The sequence below is a fragment of the Arachis hypogaea genome, chromosome 15 (assembly GCF_003086295.3).
Source record: "Arachis hypogaea cultivar Tifrunner chromosome 15, arahy.Tifrunner.gnm2.J5K5, whole genome shotgun sequence".
Lineage (NCBI taxonomy): Eukaryota > Viridiplantae > Streptophyta > Magnoliopsida > Fabales > Fabaceae > Arachis > Arachis hypogaea.
The window spans coordinates 175,894-190,386 of NC_092050.1; the positions used below are offsets into that span (position 1 = coordinate 175,894).

The window sequence follows — 14,493 nt, forward strand, 5'->3', positions numbered from 1 at the left end:
GTTGCGTCACAACTCACATTCAAAATTTGGTGAAATATGAAATGTACAGGAATCAATGTCATGGGATACAATAGAATTCAAGCCAAGACAATTAAACTTTTTCAGCTTAATAAAATCATTTTTTATAAAATATAATTTAATTATCAAGCATGAAAGAAGGGATCATCGATAGTGAAAAGCACGTTTGGTTTAAATCAAGCATATAATTTCTCTAACAATGTGATAGCCGTTTAATTTAAAAGTCGAGCGTAACATAATACAAACGACTCTAAATTTCATTTTATTGCTGATTTTCAATTTTCCATTCCACTGTGAGTGTCATTATTGGCTTGTTCTCACATTTGGGTGACTCATTTATAACTTATTATTATAGAAAAAACTATAAAAGTTTCCATTTGTAAATCATTTTAGCAAGGAGCCTTAAAATAAAGACACTTGTTGACAAAAGAATGTTCCCTTATCATGTTTTCCAATTTGCATAACAAGAGAAGGCATCCTAACGGAGCCTTTAAGTCCGGACAAAGGCAACTTATGGATGCTAATTTCCCTTGAGCATTGCTTTTTCTTTTTTGTTAAAGAATATCTTCACGCAAATATAGTATAATGAATCTTTAGATAGCTTAACAAAACATACCAAACTATCTAACAGTCACAATGTTATCTTCTTTTTTATTTCCCTGGAAACAGCTTGCAAGGCTTCAATTTGGTAGCTTCGCTTGTTAAAGCTGGCCGCTGGAATAACTTAACCAAACATAAAGAGTAAAACAAAAGAAAAGGGTCAAACGATGAGACAATACCAAGTTACCAACGCTTTTAGTTAGCATCTTTTAGCACAAATCACGGTAGCATTCACACCTCACAATAACCGCGTTCTGTTCCACACTCTACAACCGACTATGCTACTTACACGCTCACAACCTAAAACCATAGAATCTTCTATAATTTTCTAATAAAAAATTTTGGCCCACTTGTTACCTACCTTCTCTGTATTCTTGAGATTGATGGACGCAAAGAATTTGACTCGATCACAAATTGAAAAATAATATTTGTATTTTTTTATATTTTGTCATGAATTTTATTATTAAAAATTAAAAAGTGTAGGCCAGTTGATTCCAGAAATATTGGATTTGATGGATTAAATCATAATAATAAAAATGACTCTACCAGAGGCACAACATCAGGAATATTGAAAACGCAAGACACGAGTAAACAAAAAACGCAAGTCATAACATTTTATTTTTTCGCCATTATCATAATGAAGATGATCATCTTGGTAGTCTTCTCAGAAATCCTTGAAGAGCTTGCGAACCTGTTCAAGCGTAACGAACAGAACAACAGTGAAAGGACCCTGCCTCGATATCGTAGGAATGAAACCCTTGTACAGCGCCATGGGACCCTCCGCACGCACCGTCTTCAGCGCACAATCAAGAGCCCCAGTGTACGGCGGCTCAGCCCCTGGCTCCACCCTCATGTTCATTACCCTAGTCTTAATCACGTCAACAGGGTTCGAAGCAACAGCTGCAACGAACCCCGCCGCAAAACTCGCCGTCACGTGAGTCCCTAAACCATCGCGCATCAAACCTTTTTCAAGAATCGCTTCCTTGAACTGGTCGTACGACGCCAGCTGCGACGCCGTAACAAGCATCGCGCGGTTCACCGTGAGCGATGAACCGCGCCACAGGGAAGCAACGCCTTCTTGCTTCGCCATTTTCGTTATGGCGTCCACGACGGACTTGTAGTTGCGCCGCTGAGCTGGAGGGAGTCTCCCGTCAGCCTGCATCCTCACCATGGCCACGTCAGCTGGGTTACCAACGGCGGCTCCGACGCCGCCGGCGATTAGCCCTGCCTCGATCTTGCGTGAGAGAGGCATGGTGGTGGCGCCGCCGGGAACGGGGGAAGGGACGGACCATTTCTGCTTGAGGAGGTCATAGAGGCCCATACGAGTGGTGGAGTATAGTGTCTGGCGGAGGACGGTGGCGGAGACACCAGAAAAGAGAGCGGCGAGGCCTTCTTGCTGGACGAGCTTGACGCCGACGGTTACGAGTCCGACGCGAGGAGGTTGGGTGATTTGCGGAGGTGGTGAGACGTGGATGGATCGGGATCCGGTTTGGAAGGCGAGTGCGGGTCGGAGGGAAGGTACGGAGGTTGGATTGGACTCGCCTTGGAGCTGCATGCGGACCTTGATGAGGTCGAGTGGGTGGGTTGAACAGCCTGCAACGATTGAAGCTATGCCTCCTTCTACAAAACCCTTAACACCCATGATGTTGTTGTTGTTGTGCAAAATTGATGAATTGGGGTTAGTGTATGTTAGAATGAAAAGAATGGATTAGAGAGTAAATTGGGATTATTGGGACCAGTTGGAGTTGGAGATATCACTAGAGACCATAAGATGGGAATGGAGGCCACAGGCTATGGAAGAAGAGTGGGGGACGGCGGCCCTCTGAGACATATGATAGGTCAGATCTGATGTGTGTGAATGTGTTTTTTGTGTGGAGAGGTAAGAGAAGATGTTGCAGTATTTATAGGAGTCAGGGTTCCTACTTAGGTCTAACGCGATTACGGGAGCGTAGCCAATTAGATTCATTGTGCTGCACAATTTATTGCGCTATTTAATTAACGCGTTTGCGCTGCAGGCCCCCCTCTTGTTTCTTATTTCATTCTGATTCACCTCACAAAATCAATATTTTGTATCAAATTCATAAATTTATTATATTTGTAATATCAAATAAATCATTCATCAATTTTACAAATACAAAGAGAATAATAAAAAAATTTCTCCCTCGAGTTATTACTTATTACCAAATTTATCAATAGAAAATTGAAGAAATTGTGGAACTAAATAGATTTTTCAATTATTAAATTAGACGTTATTTTTTATTCTATATGAAAGAGGGAAGGATGCTAATCTTTATAGCATATTAGCATTTCCTTATAGTTATATACATAAAAACCGTATCAATCTTTTACACTCGTTTGTTAATGTGCTGTATTTCTACAACTATCCCCAATTGGCATAATATTTCTAAATTTATTAAAGAAATCTTCTCTCTTTTTTATGGAGGAAAAAGTTTTTGTCTTACTCTTATATCACTTTAATTATAACTATTTTTTGTTTTTGTAATTAATTTTTAATCTCATCTCTTAACATTAATAATAGTAAATTAATATCAAAGAAAATTTATATTCTTTTATCGTCGATATAAATCTTTTATATAATCAATTCAATATATCAAAAATTTAATGCATTTAAATATAATTTATATATAAATACACTGATTTATCTATAACATAATTTAAAAACTCAAACTGATATATATATAAACTATGCTATTGAAAACCATAAAAAAAAAACAACAACATCAATCAATAATTTGAAAAAATCCAATGTCCATTTACAATTTTTTTAAATTATTCTTTTTTTTTCTCTTCCTTTAAAAAAACTACAATTTTACCTTCCACCACAAAATTACCCACAATACCAATTATCATCGCCGCCATCTTAGTCGCCTCCAACAATCACCTCACGTTAATTACAATCGATCATCTTAAACTTTAAATCCTTCTCTATACTCTAAATCCTAAATTATAAATTCTAAATTCTAAACCTTAAATATTAAACCCTAAATATTAAACTATGACCATAAAATCTTAACTTTTAAATTTTAAACACTAAATCTTATTTTTTTGTTTAAGTTTCGGATTTTTTATTATTAATTATTCTCCACATACAAGTCATTTATCCATAAAAATTATGTTACCTTAATTCATCTCACGCGCCTCTTAATCTAACAAACTTTTCAATCAACGTGCGAATATATAACTACCTTTTTTAAAAGAATTTCGTTTTCGTTTTCGAATTTTCTCAATGTTTTCTATTTGCGTTCTCTGTGTTTCTTATTGTTCATTCTCTACGTTTTTGAAATCAAGTTCTAAAATCAGTTTTGAACAGTTATCTCGTTGTTGAAGATAATGAATAATTCAAATTTCAGATTGTTAATTGAACCCGAACGAAATTGATTATTGTTTTGAATCCAATCAAGTGGCTGATGTGTGGTTCGATTATAGTTAATGTTTTCGTTAGTAGTTTATGATTCTGTAGGTGAATAATATTATTTTTGTTTGTGAAAATTATTGTTTATCGTTGATGGTTTGAATTTAATGTAATGTAAAAATTTTGCATTAAAGAAAATATTTTTTTTGTATTTACAGCAAATTTTTGTGTAACACAAATATATGTATTTGAATGTATTATTTTAAGAAAATTTTTTGTGTATGTGTGCTGATAAGTTCTGCATCATTCAAAACTCTTTTTCTCCCTCATCTTCATCTTCTACTACTTCTTCTTCTTCTTTTTCATCATCATCTTTTTTTTTTCTTATTCATATTTTTTTCTTATTCATATTTTTTTCTTGTTTTATCTTCTCAAGTTTCTTCTTATTTTACTCTCTTGACAAGAATAAAAAAATCAAACAAAGAAGAAAAAAATACGTAATGGTACAAAATTACTTGGAAGATGATAAACTTATATTCATTCAACTAAAAGAAAGAAATAAATAAAAAAAAGAAGAAAAAATGCAGCATTAAAAGAGACATTTTTCTGTATTTACAGCAAATTTGGGTATAACACGAAGATATTTAAATGTCTTATTTAAGAATTTTCGGTGTATGCATGCTGATAAGTTCTACATAATTATTCAAAACTCTTTTCTCCCTCCTCCTCATCTTCCGCTTCTTTTTTTTATCATCATCATCTTCTTCTTCTTCTTTTTTATTCATCTTTTTTTTTACCTTCTCAAGTTTCTTCTTATTTTACTCTCTTAACAAGAATAAAAACAAAAAAAAATCAAACAAAAAAGAAGAAGAAGAAACACATAATACTGTAAAATTACTTAGAAGATTATGAACTTACATTCATTCAACTAAAATAAAGAAAGAAATAAGGAAAAAAGGAAGAAGAAAAAGATGTAGCATTAGAGGAAAACTTTTTTTATATTTGCAACAAATTTGGGTGTAACACGAAGATATTTGGGTATAACGCGAAGATATTTGAGTGTATTGTTTAAAGAATTTTTTGTGTATGTGTGCTGATAAGTTCTGCATAATTCAAAACTCTTTCTCTTCTCTCTTTTCATCTTCTGCTACTTCTTCATCTTCATCTTTCTTATTTTATTTTCTCATATTTTTTTTTTTAATTCAGCTTTGTAACTTCCTTCACTTTTCGCAACGATTTTTGAAAAATTTTAATCCTTATTTGAATTTTGAGTGTTGCGGTTTTGATTGAGAAAAAAGAACCATTTACATTATTTAAAAGTTAAGAATGTGTGTGTTTACACGTAATCTAAACTGAATGTCGTTTTTGTTTTTGTTGAGATTGTGCCAACTTATATAAACTTATATGTGTAACAGATTTCTTTTATTATTTCTAATTTTGAATGTTTTTTTTATTGTGAATTGTTGGTTACTTTTATTTACATATTATTTATTTAATTTATTTTTATTTAGTTATAATTCCATTAATAAATATTTTAAAGACACATATCAATGTATTTAACAAAAAAAGTTTGTAAAAAACGAGTTGAACTTATCATAGTTATATAAGGTAGTTGAGGATATATAGTGGTTTATTATTCTACACTCTTATTATATATGATAAATATCTCTCAACTACGAGTGACAAAACGAGTTAAATTTATCGAATTGATTTGCGTAAACCATAAAAAAATAAAAAAACAGTAGATTAATTTGATATATTAAAGATGTCAAAGTGAAAAAGATGTTAAGAGTATTTACGTAATAAATTCAATCCTACAAATTAAATTTCTTTTTTTTTTTCAAGTGAGATTTACTCATTCACAGATCTTTCTCAATAATTTATATACGTATTTTTTTTCTCATTTTCTCTTTTTTTTTTCCGATAAGAATAGCAATACGTCTTTATAAAAATAGAAGACCATTTAACTAATAAAATGCCTTTATTTTTGTCCCATAACTTTTGTTATGAATCTCCATTTATTTCTCTCCAATATTCATGAATATTATTTTTTTTTAAATATCAATAATGTCATAATAAAATTATATATAATTCAACTAAATACAATTAAAACATAAATTTAACATAATAAAATACATATAAATTTTTTAACATATAGATTAAAATAAAATGAATTAGCGTATATATTCTTTTGCAGATCCCTGTGAGGTTGATACCTCAATCTCACGCTTCCGTCACTATTTATTTGCGAGTCTTTTTCCCGTGAAAATTTTGTAAGTTCCCATTAACCTTTTTGTCACAGATAATCTTGATGTATCTTTTTGGTGCAAATTTTTTTCTTGTCATATCTATTAAAATAAAATGAATTAGTGTTACTTATACAAAATATATATATATATATATATATAGACATTTAAGTAATTTTTTTTTTACAAATTTCTGTGAAGTGGATACCTCAATCTCCTGTTTCATTCCTATTTATTTGTAAAAGTAGATTTTTGTCTCGTAAAAATTTTACAGATCTCCATTAATCTTTTCGTTACAAATAATTTCTGCAAATATTGACATATGCGAATTTTTTTTTGTCATTCCTATTCACTAATCTCTCATTTTCACGTCTTTTGGTCTAGCAGTAAGGATGAGTAACAACCCTTATTTGCTCGTCTTTCCTCCATCGTCTTCTAAGCTCGCCTTCTCTAGCAGCTCTTCAAGTACCAGCACGGTAATTAGCAGGCAGCGGTGACGAATAGCAAGTAGCCCTCATCAAGCACGCACCAACAGCGGTCTCTTCCAGCCACGAGTTGCAAGTAGTGACGACAAGTAGCAAATTTAATTTAAAATGAAACGTGTTAGAGGATCAATAAATTTTATGATTTGTAATAATTAATTAGTTATTATTATTATTTTTAATGGTATAAAATTATATTTAATGATATAAAATTATTTATTTTTTTATTAATAAAATACTAACCAAATTTTAATAAAATATATTAAATATTGACTCCTTAGACTTTTTCATTTAAAAATTTTATATATGTCATGGTTAATGATAAAATCTTAAAAGTAAATAAAATTTATCACTTTAACAATAAATATATTATTATTACTACTATTACATAATATAAAATATTTTAATTTTTTACCAAAATATTTAATATAAAATTTTATATATTTCGTAATTAATGATAAAAAATTAAAAATCAATCAAATATATTATAATAATAAATATATTTTATATTATTATTTTTATTACTATAATAATATTAATAATAATATAAAATATATATTATTATTAATATAATAAATTTTAATTATTTTTAATATTTTTTTCATTTTTCAGTATAAAAAATTTTGAATTAAATATTTTTGTAATAAGTTAAAATATTAAAAATAAATAAAAATTATTACAATAATAACAAGTATATATTTTATATTATTTTTTAAACAATAAAATAATTATCATTACTTTATATATAAAAATAATTATTAAAGAGTATTTTAATCAAATGAATTAAAATGTACGTTATTTATTTAATTTTTGTATATTTTATAAATAAAAATAAGGATTGAAAAAATATCATTTAAATATTTCGTAAAAAAGGATAATGTTATTTTTTTATTTTAAAAGAATTGTTCAATATTAAATTTACTTTAAGTTATTTGTATAAAAAATTCATACAATGAAATGGCATTTATCAAATTTATACCAGTGTTTAAATAACGAAAAAGTATAAATAACTAATAACATTTGACTTCATTGGTGAATTCATGTTATGATACATTGCACGGAAAAATATATTATGATGTAAAAAGGACACGCAAATATATAACATTTTAGAAAACAAAATCGTAAAGAAAATATAAAATAATTTGAAATAGTCTGGAGAAAAAGTCAGATGAAATGTACATGGACAAAGAAGACATTCTGGTTAATAAATCCAACTCTCTTTACCATTGCATCAAAACATGTTCTATGCATGTTGCAACAGAACCTGACCACGAAACAATTCAGGATAAAACCATATTCGAAATATTCGTCTTAGCTAAGAAGAAAAAATAACCCCAAAATAATGAAACCTAAATACAACTTGATCCGATCCAAACAAGAGTGGGGAGAAAAGTGAAAAAGGAAAAATCATCAATCACTGTCCAACATAAAGGAGTGGTTACATAATTGAATGGTTTTACGTAATAATCAACTTGCCCAAAGAAAATTAGGAACGAGAATTGAAGAATAGGAGAGGAATAGAAATAGAATAACAAACACGGGCGAAAGAGTCCAATGGTTAAGACTCAAGGGTGTCCATTGGAGGGTATCAAATGCTATTCTCATATTCTCGATTCTTGACCTTCCCAATTTACTACCTTTCAAATTTGAACAGCAAAATCTCATCCAGAAGCATCGCATGTGCCACTCACGCGTCCTAAGATTAACTCAGCAACTAAGACATGATCCATTTAGATAGGTTCATATTTTTTTTTAACTTATAAGAACTTGAATAGCATAAATGTTTGGTATAATTTTTAAAATTAAATTGCAGCTTTGTAAAAAATTATTTTAGTGCGTATAGACAAAATAAAAGAAATTTTTCTCGTAATAAAAAAATTATTATTACTCTTCTCTTAAAATAAATACCTTTAAAATTAAAAAATTAAATACAAAATAATTTATAAATAAATTACTTTTAATATAAATATTTATTATTTAATTTATTTTTTAAAATTTAATTAAATTATTTACCTAAACTGGATATTATTTGTTATAAAATTTGAGTTTTATTTACGAATTTATAGTTATCAATAGTTGTTGGTTTATTATATAAAAAATAAAATTTAAATTTTTAATCTTTACTTAAATATACAAGTGAGTTGACAACTTGATCAATTAAAATTGGATTGCTTATATATGATGACCAAATGCATTCAATTGTTGTAAGGTCAAAGTGGCAACCTTATCATCATTTGTTTTTCATATGATATAATGAGCTCTCTTTATTGTTTGGTTTGACCTTCAGGTTAACGAAACCTACGGAATACTAAATTTCTTGAGAACCAAAATTTTTTAAATCTTTCAACTGAGAATTACGAGTTTCTAATGTATTTATTGAATACAAAATTAACAATTATTTTCCCTTAGAAACTTTAATTAACTAAACTCATAATATCACAAGTACTTTAATTATTAATATAATTTTGCAGAAAGGAATACCAAAGGTATATATACATATATGATGATGAGATCTACTTCGAAAAAGTGTCTCTAAAATGTATAATAATTTATGTTTGTTATTCATAGCTGATTCCAAAAGAGAAAACAAAAATATGTTTTTGTTTATGACTTAATTTAGTAATAAAAATAAATTAAAAAAAAGAAAGAAAGAGAAGAAATAAAATTATCACTAATTTGTTAAAATAAAAATTCATTCAACTGCGTATTAGATGCAAGATTGACTATTAACTATTACTTCAACACTGTTTATTTTATCATTTTATTGTTGTCGTTAAATTGTTATTAATTAACTCAATATAATTAAGTTGAAATTAAATTTGCAACATCGTGTAATCTAACCACAAACACAAAAATCATAGTGGTTACTAAATAAATCTTTTAAAATATGATTAAAATGAACATAAAAAAATCTGAAACCAACCATTTGGAGCATTATTATGAGAAAAGTTGTATAGTAAATAATAAAGCACGTTTTATTGAATGGTTAAAGAGGTGGTACCTGGTGAAGGCATAAAGGAGTTGATTACAAAAGTTGGGAACTCAACCTCCCCCAGAAAGTAGTAACCAGGTCTCACTGCTAAGTGCAGTGGGCTCCACTTTGGAAGGTTCGTGTGTGGAACCATTATAAGGAACATAAAAACACCGTCGCCTGAGAGATTCGAACTCTCGCGGGGAAACCCCATGTACTTAGCAGGCACACGCCTTAACCACTCGGCCAAAGCGACGTCTTTGATTGTTTCACTCTCTACTTTCTTTCACTATTAAAGGATAAATTTTACATATTTTTGGTGTAGAGAAGTTTTGTATAATATTTAATCATGTATAAGTAACCAGATTAGCAAAAGTGTTTGAATTGATCATCCATTTAACTTAAGAGTCTTGCAAACACAATAATCATACCAAAATATTATTTGTATATAAATACATATATTATTTAACTAATTTTATATTATATGTGTATTTTATATTTTATACAAATTACTAATTTAGTAGTTGATTTTTTTATTATATATAATATAGTTGATAATATTCCGGTTAAAGTTTGGACCTGACAATATTCTAATTGATGTTGGAAGAGCTTTGAAGGAAAATGGCATCAATTGGTTAACCAAATTTTTTAATGAGATTTTAAGGTCAAATAAGATGTTTGATGAGTCGAGAAAGAGCACCTTGGTACCTATCTACATGAATAAAGGAGATATATAAAGTTGTGGAAACTATAGAGAGATCAAGCTCATGAGTCATACCATGAAGTTATGGAAAATGGTGATAGAATAGAGGTTGATAAAAGAGACACAAGTAATAGAGGTTGACAAAACTAATATAATTATTATTTATGCCAGGCAGATCCAATACCTAAGCGATATACCTGTTAAGAAGGATGATGGTGAGGTATCATAGTAATAAAAGAGATCTACATATGGTGTTTATTGATTTGAAAAAAGCGTATGATAGGGTGTCAAGGGAGATCTTATGGAAAGTTTTAGAAAAAAAGAGAGCAATGATCGCATATATTCATGCAATTAAAGACATGTATAATAGGACCACAACTAGTGTGAAAACTCAAGGAGGTGTGATAGAGAAATTTTTCATTGGTATAAGATTACACCAAGGATAATCCTTAAGTCCATACCTTATTACATTAGTCTTGGAAGTACTCACAGAGCACATTCAAGAGCCTGTATCATGGTACATGCTTTTTGTCGATAATATCGTCCTTATGAGAGAGTCAAGTGAAGACCCAAATAAGAAGTTGGACTTATGGAGAGAATCTCTAGAAGTATATGATCTGCGTATAAGCCGTAACAAGACGGAATATATGGAATGTAAGTTCGGTCTGAGAAGGGAAAACCCTAATATAGAGGTAAAGATTGGAGAAAATACCGTACGAAAAGTTAAAAGTTTTAAGTATCTTGGGTGCATCATACAGGATAATGGAGAGATTGAACAGGATGTAAATCATAGGATCCAAGCAGGTTGGTCAAACTGACGGAGTGCATTTGATTTTATATGTGACAAAAATGTGCCTTTAAAACTTAAAGGTAAATTCTATCGCACTGATATAAGACCGGCTATGCTTTATGGTACGAAGTGTTGGGAGGCCAAAGGGGAGCACGACATAAACTAAGTGTGGTAGAATAAAACTGTTTAGATGGATGAATGGTCATACGCAATTGGATAAAATAAGAAACGAAGATATAAAAGGGAGAGTTGAAGTAGCACCCATTGTGAAAAAGATGGTAGAATTACGTCTCAGGTGAATTGGACATGTGAGAATAAGACCGACAGAACACTCAGTTAAGAGGATGGATGAGATGAAAGATGGACAAGGGTTGAATGGCAGAGGAACACCTAAGAAGACCATCCATGAGGTGGTCAAACGAGATCTACATGTAAATGATCTCTCTGTAGACATGATGTATGACAGAGCTTAATAGCGTTGTTTGATTCATATAGCCGACCCCACCTAATGGGACAAGACTTTGTTGTTGTTGTATATAATATAGTTGATAATCATATTAGTTATTAGCAACTAAATGGCAGTGAAATTTCATATTATATATATATATATTTAATTTTCATGAGTTGTCTTATATTTATGTGTCACATTGAAAAAAATATTGATTTTTGCATTTAGTATCTAAAAGAAAATCTACTTGTCCGAATTAATACCTAAAATTAATGTGATATATGAGTTTAGGCGTGAAGTCCCAACTTTTTTGAGTGAAAGTTTTGACTCATTCATGCGAAATAGTAAAATTGTTCGATATCTTTATTTGTATGATGCTGAATAGTACTGCAAAGGACTTCAATACTTAAATTAGTAAGAATTTAAGCAGACTTAAGTGAATTGGACTTGAGAAATATAATTTGACGAAGTATTTATAAAAGCAGATAATAATTTAGCCATTACTCTAGTATCTTTCCACTTGTGGTAGTAGAAAATTTCTTCATTAATATTTGAAAAATTATCTCATGTTATAGTGGTGATTGAACTATAAATAGTATATAAGGTAATGCTTGACAAGGTCTTACTTGTCATACAAGTCAGATACAGATACAGTGCACGTTACACGTATGTTCTGATTAGATTGGAGAAATTGATAAAAGTTATCAACCAATTGAATGTTAGTCTAAATTTTTTATTAATATTGATAAAAATATCGACTTCCTGATATTTTTCTTTTTTAATAAGAATAATTATAATTTAATGCAAAAATTTAATATAGCAAATAAAAATACCTTTCAAAAAATCCTTAATTGAGTGTGTAAGTAAATTATGTCCAACAAAATGGTCAAAATAAAGAATTTTAATATATTTGTTTAGTAATTTTAAACTATGCAATTCAGTTTAATCAAATAATTTATTGTTTTATTTCAAACAGTTAAATTAAAGGCATAATAACCTAAATGAATTTTTTTTTCAACTCCTAACAACTAAGGTATATAGAGTGATTTGCCTAAGAAGAACATGCAAATATGTTGTTGGAAGTTTCCTGATTTAATTCTAGCCAATTATTGACATGAACATATATATATATATATATATATAGGTCCTTCATACCCCCTAATTTATTTGTACAATTTGGGCCACTAACCATCCATCAGCTTTAATTTAAGAAAGGGGCACATACAGATTGTTAATTGCGTTAGTGCGAATGTGCAATGAATTGGGTTATTGGCGACAATTTGCTTGTCTATTCTTAATAAATTGGAAGGTAATAAGATAAAGTCATATACAGGTATGATATGGACTGTGATGGATGATCCCTAATATTATAGAGATGGTCAGATGGAAGTTACTTGGTGGCAGATACGATGGGGGTAATATAAGGCCAAATGGTTGGGGCAATGACTTGCTTAATATTTGTGTGACTGATCTCATATATAATCAGTGCATATAATTTTACAAGTTTTATAATACATTAATAAAAAATTAGTTTGAATTGACTGGGATATCACTATATCAGCATACTCATTTACTTAAATAAGTATTAGATATTCAAATTTTATTTTGTATATACAATAATTTATTGACTAATAATAAATTTTTAAATAAAATTTAGATTCATGACCAATTTATTATTGTCTTGTTGAGATAAAAGATATCATGAAAAAAAAATTATTTAGACATCAAATTTAGTAAATGTTATATAATATTTATATTAAAATGAATTATGTTTATATAAAAAATTACATAATGCAAAAAATATTAACCGAAGAATGACAAAATTATATCTTCTAAATACATATAAAAATAATAAAAGAATCTTCAAAAGATTCGATGGAGATGTGCTCTATGCATCTATACCAATGTGTTTGTAAAAGAAAATTGTAACTACTCACAAACATTATTATTTGGAATAAATCACTACATTATTCTAGTAGCACACCAAAATTGTTTTCAAATGGAAGAAATCCAAATATTAGGGATAAAGTGAGATAAATATAAAACATGTTATTTGGGCTCAGGGCTTAACAAAGTTCTTTTTTTAAAGGTTTATGATATTATCATTGAACAAAAGGACTTAACAAACTTGTATAACTCACAAGAACAGCTTGAATATCACATGTCTACCAAAAATACTTGAATATCACAAAGAAATCAACCAAATAAACAACCTACAAAAAAAATTAACAATGAAAATGTTCATTAACTTTGAACGTATTGCAGATATTAAGAAGGCTTGGCCCAAATACTGCAAGTGTAATCTAAAGGCTCACAACAAAGCACGGGCTATGGCACTCACCTACTCCTTGGGTTCAATTAAATGGCTTCCAAAATCAAATGTATATTTTCACCCTCTGAAACTTCCGTTAATAACTGAATATGCAACTAAACCAAAAAAAAAAAAAAAACTTGAATATGCAAAATAATGTTCAAGCTAGTAACAAAAAGCATTGTTATGAAATTACATTAAACTATGCACTATCAAATTAGGTAAACACTCGCATATAATTCTGGTTGTTCGTTAACAACTTTAAATAAAAATAACTACATACGAATTTCTAAAATAAATGAGTTACTTTTAAATATTGAATAAATTTTCATATAATTCTAGTTCTATTTTCTATTACAAAAAATAAAAAAATAGTAACGGACTAATATTTTTATTTACATTTACGTTAATGTTAACTAATTTTCTATTTGTTCACTAAAATTATTAATTTCCCAATATTTTTTCCAAGAGTAAAGAGTAAAGACAGGATAAGAGTATATAACCATGCGAGCAGGAATCTAATCTAATCTGCAAAATTCAGAGAGGTGGCA

At 29.3% G+C, this 14,493-nt stretch overlaps 1 protein-coding gene and 1 non-coding gene across 2 annotated transcripts; both read right to left on the reverse strand.

Annotated features, from left to right (window-relative positions):
• Window positions 1-1,110: 1,110 nt before the first annotated feature.
• LOC112747315 (mitochondrial uncoupling protein 5-like) lies at window positions 1,111-2,769 on the reverse strand. The gene has a single exon (XM_025795269.3). It carries the CDS (start codon window positions 2,258-2,260, stop codon window positions 1,283-1,285), a length of 978 nt encoding a protein of 325 aa, XP_025651054.1. The 5' UTR covers window positions 2,261-2,769; the 3' UTR covers window positions 1,111-1,282.
• A 7,095-nt stretch (window positions 2,770-9,864) lies between these two features.
• On the reverse strand, window positions 9,865-9,946 carry TRNAS-GCU (transfer RNA serine (anticodon GCU)). Its single transcript has one exon. It is a non-coding gene; the product is annotated as a tRNA-Ser (tRNA).
• Window positions 9,947-14,493: the final 4,547 nt, after the last annotated feature.